At 35.6% G+C, this 19,342-nt stretch overlaps 2 protein-coding genes across 18 annotated transcripts in view; one reads left to right on the top strand and one right to left on the bottom strand.

The window, feature by feature from the left end:
• The window catches only part of LOC117993215 (ankyrin-2-like), a 94,448-nt gene extending 85,378 nt beyond the window's left edge, over positions 1–9,070 (bottom strand). For all 12 annotated transcript variants that reach the window (XM_069506414.1, XM_069506412.1, XM_034980968.2 and 9 more), the window contains exon 1: positions 8,550–9,070. In XM_069506414.1, the coding sequence (XP_069362515.1) occupies positions 8,550–8,579 (30 nt within the window). In that variant the 5' untranslated portion in view covers positions 8,580–9,070. The remainder of the gene's footprint in view (positions 1–8,549) is intronic.
• Positions 9,071–15,154: 6,084 nt separating this feature from the next.
• Positions 15,155–19,342, top strand: part of LOC117993286 (uncharacterized) — a 73,540-nt gene continuing 69,352 nt past the window's right edge. For all 6 annotated transcript variants that reach the window (XM_069506573.1, XM_069506572.1, XM_069506571.1 and 3 more), the window contains exon 1: positions 15,155–15,423. The gene's annotated coding sequence lies outside the window, so the exon portion shown is untranslated. The remainder of the gene's footprint in view (positions 15,424–19,342) is intronic.

Genomic DNA, 19,342 nt, shown 5'->3' with positions numbered 1-19,342 from the left:
ACCGTTGTGACGTGACTGAAGGACAAACCAACAAACCAACAAACCAACAAACCAACAAATCAATAAACCAACAAACAAACACACTTTCGCATTTATAATAAACTAGCTTACTAGCTAATAGCTTATGCTCGCGACTTCGTCCGCGTGGACAATACAAATTTCACACCCTTAGGGGTTGAATTTCCAAAAATCCTTTCTTAGCGGATGCCTACGTCATATTATCTACCTGCATGCCAAATTTCAGCCCGATCCGTCCAGTAGTTTGAGCTGTGCGTTGATAAATAGCGGTACGTGACGTCACAATCATTTGACGTACTTTTTTAGTTTAATTGATAATTTAAAATGGTTATTACACTTAAAACTACCAAAAGACGTGGATTTTGCGTATTTTGGAAGACCCTCTATTTAATAATCACTGAGAAATAATTTATTTTTGATGTAGTCAAATACCCAATTATGTGGATGCCCTTCTTAGTTGGATCGTATAATAGAAATAGACTAGCTTTTAATCTCAATAATACAAAATACCTACCGTATTACAAATCCGTCCCACAATACATAACGAGTTGAAGGATGTAACAAATAACCTGAACTCTACAAAGAGGATGAGGTACGGAATAGGTACTCGTATAAAAGGAAATGGAGGTTATTAATGGCACAAAGTGGGTCGTTTGAAGCGTCATAACTCATAACTCGTAAACGGTGTAGTACCGTCTACAAAACAAATAATATTCTGTTATAAAGGTGAAAAGGTTAATAGCAGCTGTAAAGTTAAAATAAAAGAAGAGGGAGGCCTTTGATCAGCAGTGGGATGTTATTATACAAAATATGAATTAATAATGATATCTCGACTCTAGTATCATAAGGTCGGATGTGTACTTCCGACCAAACTCACTTTTTTACATAAAGGTAATGAGCATTTCGGGCTCTTTCTGCCAAGCTGACACCAGTATTTCTATCTCTTTTCGTTGCAAAGATAAATACATGCATAATGTCGTATCTGAACACATTCTAAAAATTTGGAGAACCATAATTATATTTTTTGACTTGCGTATGTATGCACCAAAGCAATGGAGAAAAATGATAGATGTATTTTGAGTTCGACCATTATGCTACGAAATAAGTTTATTTGTAATACTAGCTGGTACTGCAGTTACGCACTTCTGCTTCTAAAATATGTAATAATTTTGTTAGGTAAAATCACAACAGATGTTATGCTTCGAAGTTTTTGTATTAATATTTGGACTGTGAATCATTTAAGACTTTTTGCCTTGTAATATAAATAATTTTGCAATAAAATTCATGGAAGTAAGTTGAAATAAAGCTTTTTGTTTGTGACTACATTAAAGTTGATGTGATTAATAGGTAAGAGATCCATCCTATTTCACCAAAATTTTGGACTAAACTGCGGGAAAAAAGAAAAGAGCCAGAATAAAGCTGAAGACATTTTGAAAATGTAGACTAGAAAATCTTTTAGGACCACGAAAATCACACCATGGAAATCTAAACATATATTATAATAGAACCCCACTAAGCAAAAAACCGTGCATTTATGGTGTTTTTTATGAATCACAGTTCAAATCATCAGTTCAAAAATGTATTGCCCTAGTTTTTAAGGTAGCCTTAAAAAATTAGAGTACCTAATCAATTTTTTTCTTCTTTACCCGTCCTATAATCGATCGAATTTGATATTAATCGAGAGCAGAAATTATAAGGCACCTACAATATGTGATGATAGTGATTCTAACGAAACATACCTAATTATAGGAAGCTTTAGATTATGTTAATTTAAATATAAATGTAGTATAAATGAATTTATTAATTAAACAACTAATAAAAGTGAAAGTAAAAAAATAAAAAAACTTAACTAAAACACGAAAGAAACAGTTTAAATAAGTATCTGTTAAAAAGAACAGTCGAAACAGAAGCAATGGAATTTTCAAGAAAGCAGAAAGTATTTTTTTTATTACAAAAGTGGCAATGCCGGATTTGACTAACAGTAAATCCTTATACCTGCGTAGTTTCTGCACCTTAAAAACGATTCATGATGCTACCAGCAGTGTTGCTACTTTAATGTGGTCTGAAAACATCAGCTGCAGCGGAAGGAATAAAACAGTATCTTGTCTTATTTCATTAATCTACTAGAGAAGAAACAAAGTATTCTCGAAATTGTTGAAGAATTGACTTTGTGGTCTGATAATTGTGTCGGTCATAATCGGAGCATGATAATCGTTATGGCTTACTTATGATTATTATAAGGATTACCACACTAAAAGATGATAAATCACAAGCTTTATGCTAAAATGCAAAATGTACCTACGTGGAGTAAGATGTAATCCATGCACAAATAGAAAAAAAGGGAATAGCTGAAAACAATGCAGATTACTAAACTAAGAGATTGGTCACAGTTTACAAGAACATGCGAAGGATACAAAACTTTTTGATAAGTTTGATTTGGCACTACAACATATTTTAAAGACCACATCCCTTTACAAAGGTGATATATCAGGACCGTTTGTTATATCAAAAAAAAAATAAGAATGGCGGGGATTTTCAGATTTCGGGATATATTACCTGGCTACAACTAACGCAATAATGCTGGGTGTTATTATTTTATAAAAACTACTTTAAAGAAGACTTTTTTGTATTTCATTAGTATGTTATAGGTACATATAAACTTAAAATTCTTCCCCGCTTTCGCCCAATATACGACATAATGAGAAACGAGAGTGGATAATGGTATCCACGTTAAAATATAACCAACTTTTGCAGTAGGCACCTGCTGACCTCCATTCTTACTTTACGTACCTAATCATTATAAGGAAAATCAGGCTATGTTGGCATGTTTTAGATTTCTATATTGATGTAACCGTCATGTATGCAATTCCACAAAAAATGTTTGGCCCACTGTAGGTTTCTAATTACTTTGTAATTTTTTTTTTCCAATTTTTGGCCGTTGTTTTTAAATTAATGGGCTTTATTTGTGAATTTGTAAATGTTATTTTCATTCATTCAGAAGTCACAAGGTTTACACGGATGCAATGGTCAGACTATCGGGCGAATGCAATTATTATGTTTCAGATCTAACTAATCAGTTTCAGAAAAATCAGATAGGTACATTGTTGCTATCTCACAAAACTCCTAAATGATTTTTGTGAGATAACTACTGTGATCTTTTGTCCGAATATTACTTATGTATAATCAGTTAAGACGTATTATGAAATATTAAGTAATAGATCCGACTTTTATTTCAAATTTGTAATAGTAAAAATTGCAGCCATAAAGTCGGTTTACAACTTATGCACACAATTTTTTAGCACAGTTACGAATATTACCAGCATAAAGTCGCATATCGTCCATTTTGAAGAAATTGTGAGTTTATATTTTATTTATTAATGAAATAAAGTATTTCTAGTAATGGTTAATGATAGGTACAGTTAGTGTTAAATATTACAAAAACAACTGAAATTGTATCTCTAGTAGTTAAGAAATTATGACCCGATTTCCCTAGCATTTTTGTTTTGGCTCTCCTGAAAAGTAGCAAAAATCCACATCCGACCTTATGATACTAGAGTCGAGATATACTTAAGACATATTGCCTAAAAACCGGTATATTACAAAAACTGATCACCTAAAACTAAAAATGCGCGCTAAGTATTATATTTTTGTTTTGTGGTAACCCTCAACTGAATGTCGGATTAGATATATTGGTGTAATGACATATAAATTAATCAGATCATTGATCAAATCAGAAATATGAGGAGAGTATGAAGATTCGTAGTAGTACCAGAATAACCGACATAGCTCAACGGGTTGCGAAGCTGAAGTGGCTATGGGCAGGGCACATAGTTCGTACAACCGATAAAGTCAAAGTCAAATTATTTATTCACAACTAGCTGATGCCCGCGATGAATCAGGTCAGTGATCAAATCAGAAATAAGGGGAGAATATGGAGATTCGTAGTAGTACCAGAATAACCGACATAGCTCAACGGGTTGCGAAGCTGAAGTGGCTAGTTGTTAGATTTGTAAGATGATATATAATATATAGCGGTGATAATTTTTACGCGCAAAACTAGTGCTACGAGGGTTCCAAACGCACCCAGGTCCGAGAACAGCCCACAACAAACACAGATATTGGGGTCCCAAGATGCTAGAATGGCGACCTCGAACCGGAAAGCGCAGCGTTTTTAAGATACTCCACTAGGACCGACGACAGACGACATCAAACGAGTCGCAGGGAGTCGCTGGAGTCAGGCGGCGCGTCGCCAGACCGTGGCGTGTGATGCTTACAAGAGTCCTCACAAGTTCGTGTCACGGCTCAGAATATTTATTATGGTCAAGTATCGAAAAATAGAAAAGTAGTAAAAATATGATAAATTGATAACATACTTTCCTTGCTGACTGTATCTTTTTATTAGGAAGCTATTTGTAGTGAATATTGATTACGATAAGTTCTTCAGGTAGTATTTAACCTATATTAAAATTTATAATAGGTGTACGTTTACAGTAACTTCAAATAATAATTGTAAGTTACATCACCTGAACCATAAAATTAATTTTAATAATTATGGCTCTGTTATAGACATGAAAATTTAATAATCATAGCTAAATTATGGACAATCTCCCTTCTTCTTTGTTCCCTAAATCAAAGTAATCAAATCATTATTCAAAACTTCGCCAAAAACTTTTGGTTTCTTGGAGAACTGACTTCAATGGTCGGTCATGGATGATTCAGAGTCTGGAGCAAGAACTATAAACATCATGTAAAAGTACAGCTCCCCCTCTCAGAAAAACACTTTTTTTGTAACCAAGGGGAATGCAACCCCTAAATGCCATAACATTTTATGACTCCGTTACCCCTCGACGGATTGCAAGCTTTTTGTGTCCCCAGATCTTGATGACTCACTTCATTTGTGCGGATTTGTCTGATTTTATGACTATAATAATTGTATAGTATTCTGTTAGGCATTTGCTCTGTACTTTAGCTTTGCTTAGATGATTTTTCATTTTATAAATTAAATACAGGATCATAAATTTTGATCGTTTGATGTTTGTGATTCCAAAAAGTTCGCTTTAGTACCCCTTTCTTATCATCTTTCTTCGTTATCTAGACTAATACCCATAATTTCGCGTCAAGTTCAAAATTTAAAATCTCGGCTTAAATAAGTATATTAGCATACATGTGATCTTGAACTTCCAAAGCTTATAAAGTATCAATTGTACCTACTTTAGAAATCCATAGTAGGTTCCACAACTTTATAGTTTTGTTTGACTTTGTGTGGTAGATTATCAAAATCATCTTACACTTCATTTCATCAATATTTAATAACAATATCATCAAAATTACTCAATTCTACTCAGTAGTAGACATTAACATAAATTATAGATGAAGCTATAATTAAATAAAAGAATATAATAAATTTCGACGTTTTGCTAAAATAAAATTAGTACAGAATATAAATTTTAATAATGATATCACCTAACACTTTCACGCATTTTCGCAATACAAAGAAATCCCTAATAGTGTTCATGTTTTGCAAATATTAGCAGACGACCATGACACCTCGCCGCCCCTCCTTACCCCATTAGCATGATCTAATTAACAAATTCATAATAATTACTAAACATACTAAAATATCGGCAGACATAGGGGTGGGGTTAACGCCCCAGAGAATAATATTTGAGATTAATTTCGAAATAGAAAGCAAAACAACGCAAATATGAAAGTTTAAGTTTATATCTATTGCTTCTATGTATTATATTTTAACTTAGTACATTTTTTGTGGTTTATTTCGCATTACAAAGTTGAGTCTGTTTCATGCAATCAGATTTACTCTCAAAACAGTGGTACTTAATGTCGTTTAAGCAAAATCAAAATGTTGGCGATTTATCTAAAGCCTTTGATTGTTTTATCTCCAAATGAAACTTAACTGAGTGACTTAAGTTAACATAAATTAATTTCAGAAAATATTTCCATGAGCGTGGGTAAAGTTTTCCGTATTAAACACAACCATAAGAGTAAATTTAACAGTGGGTGTTTCTCAGGGAACAATTATAGGCCCAATTATATTTTAGATATAATGACAATCAATTTTTATTTTAAGCACGTAAACAAGTACTTAAATTTAATTTAATTATAATTCGTATACTAGGTTGTGTCCTTGACTGTACCCACATGATACCCAGCTGTGTCTTGGATGCTTCATTAGTGAATTCAGATCTAACTTCATCATAAAGCAGATCATGTCTAACATAAAGCGCTCAGCATACTTAATATGTATTTGAAATCATGTTTTCGAGCTGTAAAAGTTTATCTCAATTTATAAAGTGTTTGAATATTATAAATAATATTTTTAATAAATACAATAAATATTGATAAACTTACAAACAATATGATATTAGCAAGCAGTAGAGAAGATATGAATCTAACAACGAGTAGGTACTATATTATGTAAGAGTCAATAATATTGCAAGTGTGATTGATAACCCTACGTATAATGTAACATAGTCTACCCTACATAACATAGTTTATTGTGTTATAAAAACCGCAGCGCAGGCCACATTCCTTTGCTAAGTTAAGTAGGTAAGTAGGCGTCGAAGCACCAAGTATCCTATAACGGCTTAAACAGGGAAAACCGTTTGAAGGGATCGAAGCCCTACAAGAGTAGTACAAAGTCAAGGACGTAAATAATTACTTCCTTTGTTTGAATAGCATGAACTATGTGATAAAGCATCGTAATTACTACCTATCCGAAAACGTGTGACAGTGTGTTTCTTTGAAGATAAGTAAGTTCGTTTTTCACGGAGAGATCGACGCGATCGAATCGATCGAACTATCGAATCGACGTGCTTTTTTCTTCAGTGAAGTAAAAAAACACGAGTGAGCAAAAAAGAAGTATGAGTTTCGAAAAAATAAAAGATTCCCAAGAGACAAAAAGTCTATAAATTAAATACGCAAACAAAGTTACGAGCAAACCCTAGAAAATAAGTTAGAAACTAGGATATTAATAGGATAAGAATAGATATTAATACAGAATGTTTAACAAAAGATGAAAACATTAGTTTGAATTATTAGGACAGATTAATTAAGCAGAAATGAATACTGAAAATTTAACAAAACACGGCTGGTAAATTTAACGAAAGACAAAGCATCAGTTTAACGAAAGGCAAAACACCAATTTGAACTAAACAGACGACTAATTCTGCATATTTAATTTGAGAATTCAAAAATATATTATTTGCTGTTTAGCAAAGTATCTTTAATGCAAATAAAATATTTAACCGAGTATTCGATGGTAACACTAGGCTACGAGTTACTACCTCTGCAAATGATAAAGTTTTTTTATTTGTACAGTTTGCTTGTATATTTCAAGGTTTGTGAGTCGTAAAAGTCGTCACTTAATGGTGCATTAAACGTGGAAGCTCTTAGCTAAATATCAAGTTTCTGCGCTAACACATCACGATGCTCTTTAGTTTACTTTACCTAATCAACGACTAAAATTCATCTAAGTAGGTACGCTGAAACAAGAGTCATCGTCCATAATGCGAAAGTGTGTCTGTCCGTCTGTCTGCTTTCCTTTCACGGTCCATCCGTTCAACCCATTTTGACGAAATTTGGTACAGCGGTAGCTTGCATCCCGGGGAAGGACATAGGCTACTTTTTTCCCGGAAAATCAAAAAGTTCTCACGGGATTTTTATATAGGAATACAACATGGGGTTATTCAAGGGGCGGACCAACAAATTTCTGAAAGGCCGGCAACGCATTGGTGGTTCCCCTGGTAGGTACTGCAAATGTTCATGGGCGGTGGTAATCACTTAACATCAGGTGACCCGCCTGCTCTTTTGCTCGCCGTTTTTATCAAAATAAAAAAATAACATACAATTACGGTTTAACTTAATAATCAGATCAGTCGACGAAAACATCCGATTGGCTTCTAGATAACTAATATAATTACTGATAGGGAAGACAGAGAAATAACAATGAACGGAAACAAAAGAAATAAAGTAGGTATATAATAAAATAAAGAAAATAAGGATAAACATCAGATAAGAATTCAATTAAGTTGTGTGTAATATGACAAGATTATATAAAGAAAGAATGTAAGATCAATGAAAAGTGGAAGTATATTCACATACTTATTAATAAATTAAATCTTAGAATCAACGACGAAACGAAAATTAAAAATCTGAAATTAAATTAAGAGAAAGACGACACATTGTTTTGTGCTTTTAATGTTGAACTCAGATTTAATGTATGATGATTATTCTATAATTATCATTAGATAAGATTTAAATATGTACCAATAAGGAAAATGTCACAAACAGTAGCCAAAAAAATATAGATATGAGACAAACTACTTATTTTCTAACTGAAAAAAATCTTGAATAATGGTTCTGCAAATTTCAAAGTTAAAAGAGCACCTCTTCAGTAGTCTATGGCTAAATATAGCTAAAGAAACATTATATAAGACGTCTGTATAAGAAGGTGACTGTCCTTGACACGGGCCCTGTTGCGGCAAAAAATCCCCCGGGGTTCTTTTACGTACCTGATTCGGCGTGGCCGTTTCTGTAGTCATGTCGTCAACTGACGCGAGTCTAATCCTCTTCTTTCTCCGCTGACATGAACAACAGCCGAGTTTTACCAGCTTCGAACCACCCTAGCCGGTCTCCGGACTCAAATAAACTAGAGCCTGCTCGCCATCGCGGACAAATTATCGATTTTCCCGTGTCCTTGCACTAGCAAACCGACACGAAGTACTTATAGATTAAAGTCCTCACAAGCATTACCCGATAAAAGACCTTTTATAATTTAAAAAAATCTCTATCAATTTAAAATTCGAAACATGAGCGTTCCGCCATATTTTTTTTATAGTCCTTTTGTACACTGATAAAAGTGATAACTAATGCTAACGTAGTAAAAACACTAAGCAACAATTAAAGCTGAAGCGATACACAGACACAGATTGTTAGAGACATATTTATAGTATTTATTTTCTTTTATAAATCGAATTTTCCGAACTAGTTGTTGCGTTTGGGACGTCACCACAGGGGGTGTAAAAGAATTTTGCCGGCTTTGACCGAAGAGTTGGGTGGGGTGGTTTCAGTACGCATGCGCGGGAGATTTTCTTGGTGTGCGTGTTTTGCGTGTATGCTATTATACGAGCCAGTGTATGCTGGTCTTCCCGCGTCCCTCTGTCTGATGGCTTCTTGCGTAGTTCGGAGCTATCTTACTAGGTAGCAGGGGTCAGGGTGTGCTGGTCCTGTCTACAAATACAATCGATAATGCAGAGAGAGGAAATATCAGACTCTGTGACGGGCGAACAAAGCGAGCTGCTAGATTCGCGGAGCGGCAAACAATTATCATTTATGCAAAGGCTTAAATATAAACACATTTCCTTGAAGGGATCAATGAAATCCATTTACAAGTAGATGCGAAATCGTTACTTATAAAAAAATCAATTTTTCAAAATAGAACACTATAAAGTCTTACATTTTCCAGTAGCAATTCTATCTTTAGGATAATCAATCTTCAAGATACCAAAAAATATTTTTAATTAAAATATCTTTGATCCCAGAGAATTCAAAATTGTAATGGAAGTAGTAAAAGAGTGTCTTGTCGCACGCAGTCTCAGTCAGTCAGTCTCCAGGTTGACGAGGACTTCAGGAAGTTGCTGGAAAGCCAATGTATGCTTTTTGATGTGCAATTATACCGCTGCATTTAACCAGTATAGTATGCGACAGGTTGAAATAGCAATCGGGGAGGGAACGCCCCGCACCTCATACCCCGATTGCCATCTCGACGTGTGGCGGACTATACATGTTCCGGTATCTCGTCACAATCTATGCATGCTCTGCGCAGAGGGCTGCCAGTGATACCTAAAGAGGAGAGGTGATTGTTTAACGAACGGTGTCGTACCTACAACTGTCCTAAGTTTATCTCGCTTATATTTGCGATACCATCTCTATTTCCTTGTTTGCAATTCTGTGTTTGCCAACGATGGCACCGCAATCACTAGGTAGTGTTAAAGGGAATAAGGAAATGTGACATAGCTTCTTACAATGTCGCTTCAAACTACTGTTTATATGAGCTGTTCCTCATAACGCGAACAGTCATTAAAATATTCCTTTTCAATGAAAGTAATAGAGCACTTGGCCATATTTTAATTGAAGAAACTCTGGAACAAAACTGTGACACCATTTTTAAGGATCCGAAGCTATAAAGCGAACAAGTTGTAATTAAAAAATTAAAAATACGACTAACCACTGAATTTTTTTAAAAAACATAGCTGGTGTAACTCGCGATGATGTAAGGATTCTGACGATACCTTATATTATATCGAAATCTGTTTTTATTTATTTATTCAGATACAAGTTAGCCCTTGACTGCAATCTCACCTGGTGGTAACTGGTAAGTGAACTACCATACCCCTTGTATGGTAGTTTTTACTAAACCTTTGGTTCTACACGGCGTCGTGCCGGTATAGGAGTGGACTGAAAACCGAAAGGTCGACGGTTCAAACCCTGCCGGTTGCACTGTTGTCGTACCTACTCCTAGCACAAGCCTGACGCTTAATTGGAGAGGAAAGGGGAATATTAGTCATTTAACATGGCTAATATTCTTTAAAAAAAAAAAAAAAAACGAAAAATCCTTTCTTAGTGGATACCCACTCTTTACAAAGAACACACCCTCCAAATTTCAAGTCTCTAGGACCAGCGGTTTAGGCTGTGCGTTGATATATAATTCAGTCCGTCAGTCAGGACTTTGAATTGTATATATACCGATCAAACAGCTAATTTTTATTTATCACATACTGTAAAATACCGAAGAAAAGTTTCTTAGAAATGAGTCGTTCCTAAGATAAGCCTTTGTTCCCTGAAGCAGCACTTAGCTCCGCCTTACCCTCAGCCGCCTCGGTAATTGTCTGCTTTGTGAGACATCACTTTTATTTTCTAGACTTCCTGTTTTCCAATGTTTTCTTTATCACCTACTAGCTTATGCTCGTAACTGGGTCCGCGTGGACTACACAAATTTCAACCCCCTAATTCACCCCCTTAGGGGTTGAATTTTCAAAAATCTTTTCTTAGTGGATGCTTACGTCATAATAACTATCTGCATGCCAAATTTCAGCCCGATCCGTCTAGTAGTTTGAGCTGTGCGTTGATAGATCAGTCAGTCAGTCAGTCACCTTTTTCTTTTAAATATTTAGAAATGTGACAGACTGACTGATCTATCCGCACAGCTTATTTATTTTTATGCATAATAGTTTTTGATTTATCGTGCAAAATGTCAAAAAAATACGACTGAGTACGGAACCTTCGGTGCGCGAGTCTGACTCGCACTTGGCTTTTTCTCTAGAGATAATACGGAACCCTATACATCATCAGTCTCTAAAGTTCGAAATACCTTACCACCTGAGCGTCCGACCCCGATTTATTTTGATCGCAACGCGCATCACTCGATAACACAGCGCAGACGCATTTTTCTATATTTGTATGCGGAAACTGCGCTCATTAAGGATTGAAATACTTTTACTTATTATAATGCAATAATATATTATGAAACAGATTTTAGGCGGAGACCATGGGTTCGTGGGGCGAGGAATTGGAATTGTTGGTTTGGACTTCAATCACGTCGCAACGGAGCAACGGATCAACGTGTTTTTTTGCATGGGTATTTTATCCCGGGAAACCAAAGAGTTCTTAAAAACTTAAATCCACGCGTACGAAGTCGCGGGCCTCAGCTAGTTTATAATATGGGTAGTGATGCGAAATTGTATCTGTTTGTTGGCTTGTCCTTTAATCACGTCGCAACGGAACAATGAATCAACGTGACTTCTTGTATAGATTGCAATAGTTACAAACCTGGAGGCTAGGATACTTTAAAAAAAAGTCGAAAAAGGAAAGAAGGAAGGAAGGAAGGAGTTTTTAAAAGAAGTCGTGAGCGTAAGCTAGTTAAAATATAACATCACTGGGAAATCCAAATCACTTGCTGTGTTTCTTTTGTTATGATTCTTTTCAAATCCATGGTAGAATCGCAATTCGCAGTCTTAATTGATATGGATGATTCACGTATTCCGACATGGCTGCCAAAACATGTTGAAGACGTTTTCATAGCCATATTTCATAATTATGGCTTTTATTTCAATTTCGTCAAGCTGAACACTTGTTTTGTGCCAAATAACTATTTTATTTAGCGTAGGTATCTACTTCTTTATTTCCAGGCAGAAATAAATAAAAAATCGTATCTATCTCTGAAATTTGTTATTAGTGAACTATCTGATGCTCCCGACTTCGTCCGCGTGTATTTAGGTTTTTAAAAATTCCATGTGAACTCTTTGATTTTCCGGCATAAAAAGTAGCCTATGTCACTCTCCAGGTCTTTAAATATACCCATGCAAAAAATCACAACGATCTGTTGCTCCGGTGCAATGTGATCGAAAAATTCAAATTTTTTTTTTGTGATGTAACCACAATTAACGGAATTCGGATTTATTCCTTTAATTGTGCTATAAGACCTACCTATCTACCAAATTTTTTGATTCTAGGTCAACGGGAACCCTATGCGTTTTCATGACAGACACGACGCCAGATGGACAGACAGACAACAAAGTGATCCTATAAGGGTTCCTTTTTTCCTATAAGGGAACCCTAAAAACAGGCTTTGTGTACAAACCACATCTCAAACTACATCAAAAATAAATGATTTCTCAGTGATTATTAAATAGAGGGTTTTCCAAAATACGTAAAATCCGCGTCCTTTGTTAGTTTTAAGTGTAATAACCATTTTTAATTATCGATTAAACTAAAAAAGTACGTCATTATGATGTGACGTCACATTCCAGTATTTCATAGAATATCGCATACTAGGTGCACGTTTTGACGTTTGATAAAAAGTTACTGATTTGTCTTGTTGTCAAATACCGTATTCTATCAAATATCGATCGGTCCGCTGCGCCAACCCTGCATGCTTTCGATCAGCATTGCTAATTTTAGGGCCCTAGCAGACACGATGCTTTTAGCATCAGCAAACGGCGATTATGCGATTGTATCGATGCTGCATCGCATTTTGACGACTTTCTGCGTTCGATTGCTGTACTGAAGAATTTCACTACATACTATTATAAAATATAACATTATTTTTTATTTTATTTTATTCGTTTATTTGCAATCAACAGCGATACATACAATATAATTTTACATAATAACATACTGAAAATAAGGCCAAATAGGATTTAAAAAAATTACATTACCGATTTTAAAATATCGGTTAATCGTCCGTTCCAACCCTGCATGCAATCGATAAACACTGTTGATTTATCTAGTCAATTATTATTGTAATAATATATTATGTAACTAATATACTATACGTAGGTACTGACGTAAATGTAATATTTATAATAATGTTCAAAAGAAACCTCTCATATAACTATCTATCTTATAAAATATTTATTAATTAAAGAAATCAGTACTTACTTATATCTGTTATTTCTATTAACAATTTCCCTAGCTTTTTTCTAAGCATATTTATTTATTTATTCATTTATTGCATGATTGTAAGTATAAGAAAGATAACAATAGAAATACATACAATAGAAAAGTTACAGTTCAATATATAAATTAGCATAAAGAAGTTACAATGATACCCAAACATAATCAAACACTAATATGTACTTATCTAAAATCAAATTTTTAAAAGAAAATTAATATGTGTAAAAAAAAACGTAAATATCGCATACGCATTATTATCGCAAGAAAACTCATACTTACTATTGTAATTGTAAGTGTTTACTACGCGTACAAGGCATACGATAAATCAGATCAAGTTCGTTGAATTCGAATTAAAAGATATAAAAAGGGCCAAATCACATCCATCCCGCATCCCATTTTAAAATATCGGTCAACCGTCGGTGCCAACCCTGCGTGCATTCGATCAACATTGTTAATTTTAGCCAGTCAAATATTATTGCAATATATATGTAACTAGCTTATGCTCGCGACTTCGTCCGCGTGGACTACACAAATTTCAAACCCCTATTTCACACCCTTACGAGTTGAATTTTCAAAAATCCTTTCTTAGCGGATGCCTACGTCATAATAGCTATCTGCATGCCGAATTTCAGCCCGATCCGTCCAGTAGTTTGGGCTGTGCGTTGATAGATCAGTCAGTCAGTCAGTCAGTCAGTCAGTCAGTCAGTCAGTCAGTCAGTCAGTCAGTCAGTCAGTCAGTCAGTCAGTCAGTCAGTCAGTCAGTCAGTCAGTCAGTCACCTTTTCCTTTTATATATATAGATAGACAAGCTTATGCTCGCGACTTCGTCCGCGTGGACTACACAAATTTCAAACCCCTATTTCACACCCTTACGAGTTGAATTTTCAAAAATCCTTTCTTAGCGGATGCCTACGTCATAATAGCTATCTGCATGCCGAATTTCAGCCCGATCCGTCTAGTAGTTTGGGCTGTGCGTTGATAGATCAGTCAGTCAGTCAGTCAGTCAGTCAGTCAGTCAGTCACCTTTTCCTTTTATATACATATAAGATAAAGATACTGACGTTGATGTAATATCTATTATAATGTTCAAAAGGAATCAGTACTTGTATCCGTTTTTTCTGTTAAAATTTTCCCTAGCTTATTTTAACTATATTTAATGCGTAAAAATCGCATACGCATTATTATCCCAAGAAAACTCATACTATTCTAATACGGTACTTGACAACTAGTCAAATCAGTAACTTTTATCAAACGTCAAAACGCGCACTTAGTATGCGATATTCTATGAAATACTGGAATGTGACGTCACATCATAATGACGTACTTTTTTAGTTTAATCGATAATTTAAATTGGTTATTTATTACACTTAAAACTAAGAAAGGTCGTGGATTTTACGTATTTTGGAAGACCCTCTATTTAATAATCACTGAGAAATAATTTAGGTATTTTTGATGTAGTTAAATACCCAATCGTCAGTGTTTACTACGCGTACAAGGCATACCTACAATAAATCAGATCAAGTTTATACGAATACGAATTAAAAGATATAAAAAGGGCCAAATCATATCCATCCCGCATCCCATTTTAAAATATCGGTCAATCGTCGGTGCCAACCCTGCGTGCATTCGATCAACATTGTTAATTTTAGCCAGTCCAAATCGCGATGTCAAAGATACCGTACCCGTTCCAGGCGGCCAAGCGTTTTCCACCAGCCTCCCTGCGACTCCCTGTGACGATTTCATGAGTGAAAATCTCTATATTAACTTTCTGTGTCTCCACACTGTGGTTAGTGCGGTCGATTCGAAAGTGAACCGTAGCTTTTATAGTGCCTTATAAACAATCGGGTTAGTTGCTTCTGTTCAGTGTATTGTTTGTTTCTGCTCTCCTGGTACTTTCTGTTGGACTGGTGCGATAATTTTTTCCACAATTAAGGTAAATCCAGCTCATATTACTAGTATTAATTTTCTTATACATATCTTCTTAGTTATAAGTTAGATACCATTTATTAATTAAAATGTTCATAAGACTTGATAAAGTTTTCAATATTATATACAAATAAATATACTAATTAATTAGGTACATAGGCTAGCTTATCCCCACGACTTTTTGCGCGTGGACACATACTTCAAACCCCTATTTTACCCCCTTAAGGGTTGAATTTTCAAAATCCTATCTTAGCAGATGTCTACGTCATAATAGCTATCTGCATGCCAAATTTCAGCCCGATCCGTCCAGTAGTTTGAGCTGTGCGTTAATAGATCAGTCAGTCAGTCAGCTTTCCGTTGTATATAATTATATAGATGATAAAAACACTTGTTCTAAACCAAAAAAAAACTATTATAAATTAGCACGTGTCTATCACTACAAGTCTTCAGTATCTACCTTTCACGTGAATTTAAAAAACGGTCAAGTGCGAGCATCTTACAAGAAACACTAACACTTTTTAATTATTTTAACTTTCGTGGCGGCCATTTTGAATTTTTATATAGCGACAATAGATGCTTATTACGGTTCACGAGTCAAATTCTTATTTTATAAGCAAGAAAATGCCAAGAAAAAGATAAATAAAATCAAACTAATATCTGGTAAAAGCAAAGAAAGATGTTGCATTTAATCCGAACCAGCTATTTACAAAGCGGGTAAATTGTCCGGACTAGTCCGATACAATCGAGGTAGAGCGCACTCGAACTCTTTGCATTCTGGACGAATCAATGTCCGGCTTTAATCAAAGCTTATCCACTCTATCCACGGATACAAGTTAGTATGGGGCTCTCTCTGTTACGTAATCCCATACAAATGCCAAAGACAAAAACCACACTGACACCACATTAGTACCTACATTGCACCCGTGCAAAGCCTGGGTAGGTTGCTAGTATTCCATAAAAAGAAAATGGCAAGAAAAAGATAAATAAAATCTAACGAATAAAAGAAAGATGTTCCATTTAATCCGAACCAGACGTTCAATCCGCAAGCGGACAAGTTCAATACAATCGAGGTAGAGCGCGCTCGAACTAATTTTTTCACGATTTAGAAACCAAATAAATCAGCGCCACCCCTTAGATACTAATGAACGACCCGTTTAAAATCCAGACGTCACTGAGGTTGCATTGGTGCATGAGCACCAATGAGTCGGTGCCATTTTGTTTCTTCAATAATCCTGTTCGTACGATGTAATATACATATTATAAGAAAATGCTAAAGGTAAATAAAATAAAAACAATATGCAACTATAGCTCGGAAAAGTTTTAAGCCAAAGTGTAGATGAAAGTTTTTTCATTTACTCCGAGACGGAAATTCAGTCCACGGTCGGAATAAGTTCTCCAACAAAGCCGAATGTAGATAACTACAACCAAACTCTTTTGTACCTATAGTACAAGACAGTTCGAGATGGCAATGGAGGTATGAGGCGGAATTTGTAGTTGATAATCTTGTACGATGGTACGAAACCCTTCGTGTGCAAGACCGACTCGCACTTGGCCGATTTTTAGCGTTCCGTACCTCAAAAGGAAAAATGGAACCCTAGTAGGATCACTTTGTTCTCTGTCTGTCTGTCCGTCTCTCTGTCTGTCTGTCTGTCTGTCAAGAAACCTTCAGGGTACTTCCCGTTGATTTAGAATCATGAATTTTGGCAGGTAGGTAGGTTTTATAGCATACATTCGGGGAAAATCTGAAAACCGTGAATTTGTGGTTACATCACACAAAAAAAATTAAATTTTGGTCATGAACTAATAATTAGTATTTTCAATTTTAGAAGTAATATAATTATATCAAGCGGGGTATCATGTGAAAGGTGACACTTGTGCATTCTAAAACAGATTTTTATTTATTTTTATGTATTATAGTTTTTGAATTATCATGCAAAATGTTAAAAAAATACGACTGTAGTACCCCTCGTTGCGCGAGCCTGACTCGCACTTGGCCGGTATTTTTATTAACGTACAGTACCCGTAGTATAAAATTTTACGTCTCACCAAACGTTGCTAGAATTCGAGAATCGAAACAAAATAACATCAAAGTAAAATGGACCTAAAGAGCCTTGAATTGAAGTCAAAAATTCAATGCCGCTTGGAGCGCTGGCTGTAGATGTGTAGACAAACTTGAGCTTTAAAACAAGGCATTTAAGATCCCGTTTACTATAACGCGGAAGTGTTTCGACTCTCGAATTCTAGCAACGTTTGGTGAGACGTAAAATCTTATACTACGGGTACAGTACACAGATTGCATGATCGTCCTTTCAGACTTTGTTTCACCGCCGCGCCTCCCTCGGGAAATGCGTAAACCTCCAGGCTTCAACCTTGGTCTGAAAAACTTGTTATTCGCGTTGTATGTCCTGCGAGAATGCGTACCTATGTAATCACGAGCTGGGTTATAGCAAGTAAATCTTTTTTCTTTTTTACCCGCTTTATATTAGCTTCGTATAATACTTGTAGGCGACCTCCCTGGCGTAGGAGTTAGCACTGTGGTCTTATAAGTGGAAAGCCCCGGGTTCGATTCCTGGCAGGGGCAATTTGTGTATTTTCTAATGGTCTCTGATCTGGTCTGGTGGAAGGCTTTAGCCGTGGCTAGTAAGACCTACCTATACCTGCCAATTTTCATGATTCTAGGTCAACGGGAAGTACCTTGTAGGTTTCTTGACAGACCGACAGACAGACAGACAGACAACAAAGTGATCCTATGAGGTTTCCGTTTTTCCTTTTGAGGTACGGAACCCTAAAAAGACCCATGTTCCTTTTTAGAGCTCCATACCTGCCTGAAGGGTACCAACGGGATCCAATTACAAAACTTCCGCTGTCATTTTATAATAAAAAATAGCTTTGACATACAAATGGACGGATCTACGGACTTGTTTTAGAGCTAGCGCGCACCACGGTACATTTCCGTACGTTTTTTTCCCCGCAAAATCTGTGAACTATAGAACTATATTATATGGAAGCACGCGCACTGCGGAATTCATTACGCACCGGATTTTGGTACATTTAAGGCGAGTCACCGAGGCTAAGCGGAAAAAACTGGTTTGCTAGATCAAATGTTTTAGGTATTTACTATTAAATAATGGCCTTGCTAAAAATATACAATATACCTAAAGACATTGTCTAAAGAATGTGCTACTTTGATATACAATAGGAAGTACTTCACTCGATCAAATAAAATCTTGAAATAAGCCGAAATAAAAGTCTAAAACGAATTATTTAATACTAAAATTTCTGACTTGGCAAATAATTTTTATATGGAAATATTTGTCTTTAAGTACTACAAAGAACCTGCTAAATTTTAGTTTTCAACAGGACTAATTTATTAAATTCAAATATAACGTTTGAAACACAGAATTTGAACGTTGCCAAGCGGTTCAATTACAAGCCGCGCTGCCCGCCTCGGTGACTCGCCTTAAATGCAAATTTTAAACGTGGTGCGCGTTGGCTCTTACTACAAACCTTCTAAGATCAACTGCCATGTTTTTTATATAGCCTATCAAATAGAGTTCGACTAATCCCGACTACTCTTTTCTAAGTAGGTACGTAAACAAATAATGCTCGACATTTGTAGGCTTCTTAGCTCAAAAAGGGCCAGCAAGATGAATAAAAGATGTCACGTTCTCAGGCCAGACAGTGTTTCGCAGCATCCCATTATCTCGGGGTCTTTGTCCTGTCTATTTCTTTTTAGCGTTCAACAAGAAACCCTTATACCTAGTTTCGATATGTCCGTGTTCCATCCGTGACTTAGCTCAGTGACTCTGGTGCAATCTATAGAGCGCACTCTGACTTTGCTTAGACTTAAGACAGAGCTAAAACGAGACAGGTGTATACTGTATTATATTCTCACATAAATCTGTCTCGTTTCAACTCAAACTTAA

The sequence above is a fragment of the Maniola hyperantus genome, chromosome 23 (genome assembly GCF_902806685.2).
Source record: "Maniola hyperantus chromosome 23, iAphHyp1.2, whole genome shotgun sequence".
Classification (NCBI taxonomy): domain Eukaryota; kingdom Metazoa; phylum Arthropoda; class Insecta; order Lepidoptera; family Nymphalidae; genus Maniola; species Maniola hyperantus.
This window is presented reverse-complemented; position numbering and strand designations above follow the sequence as displayed.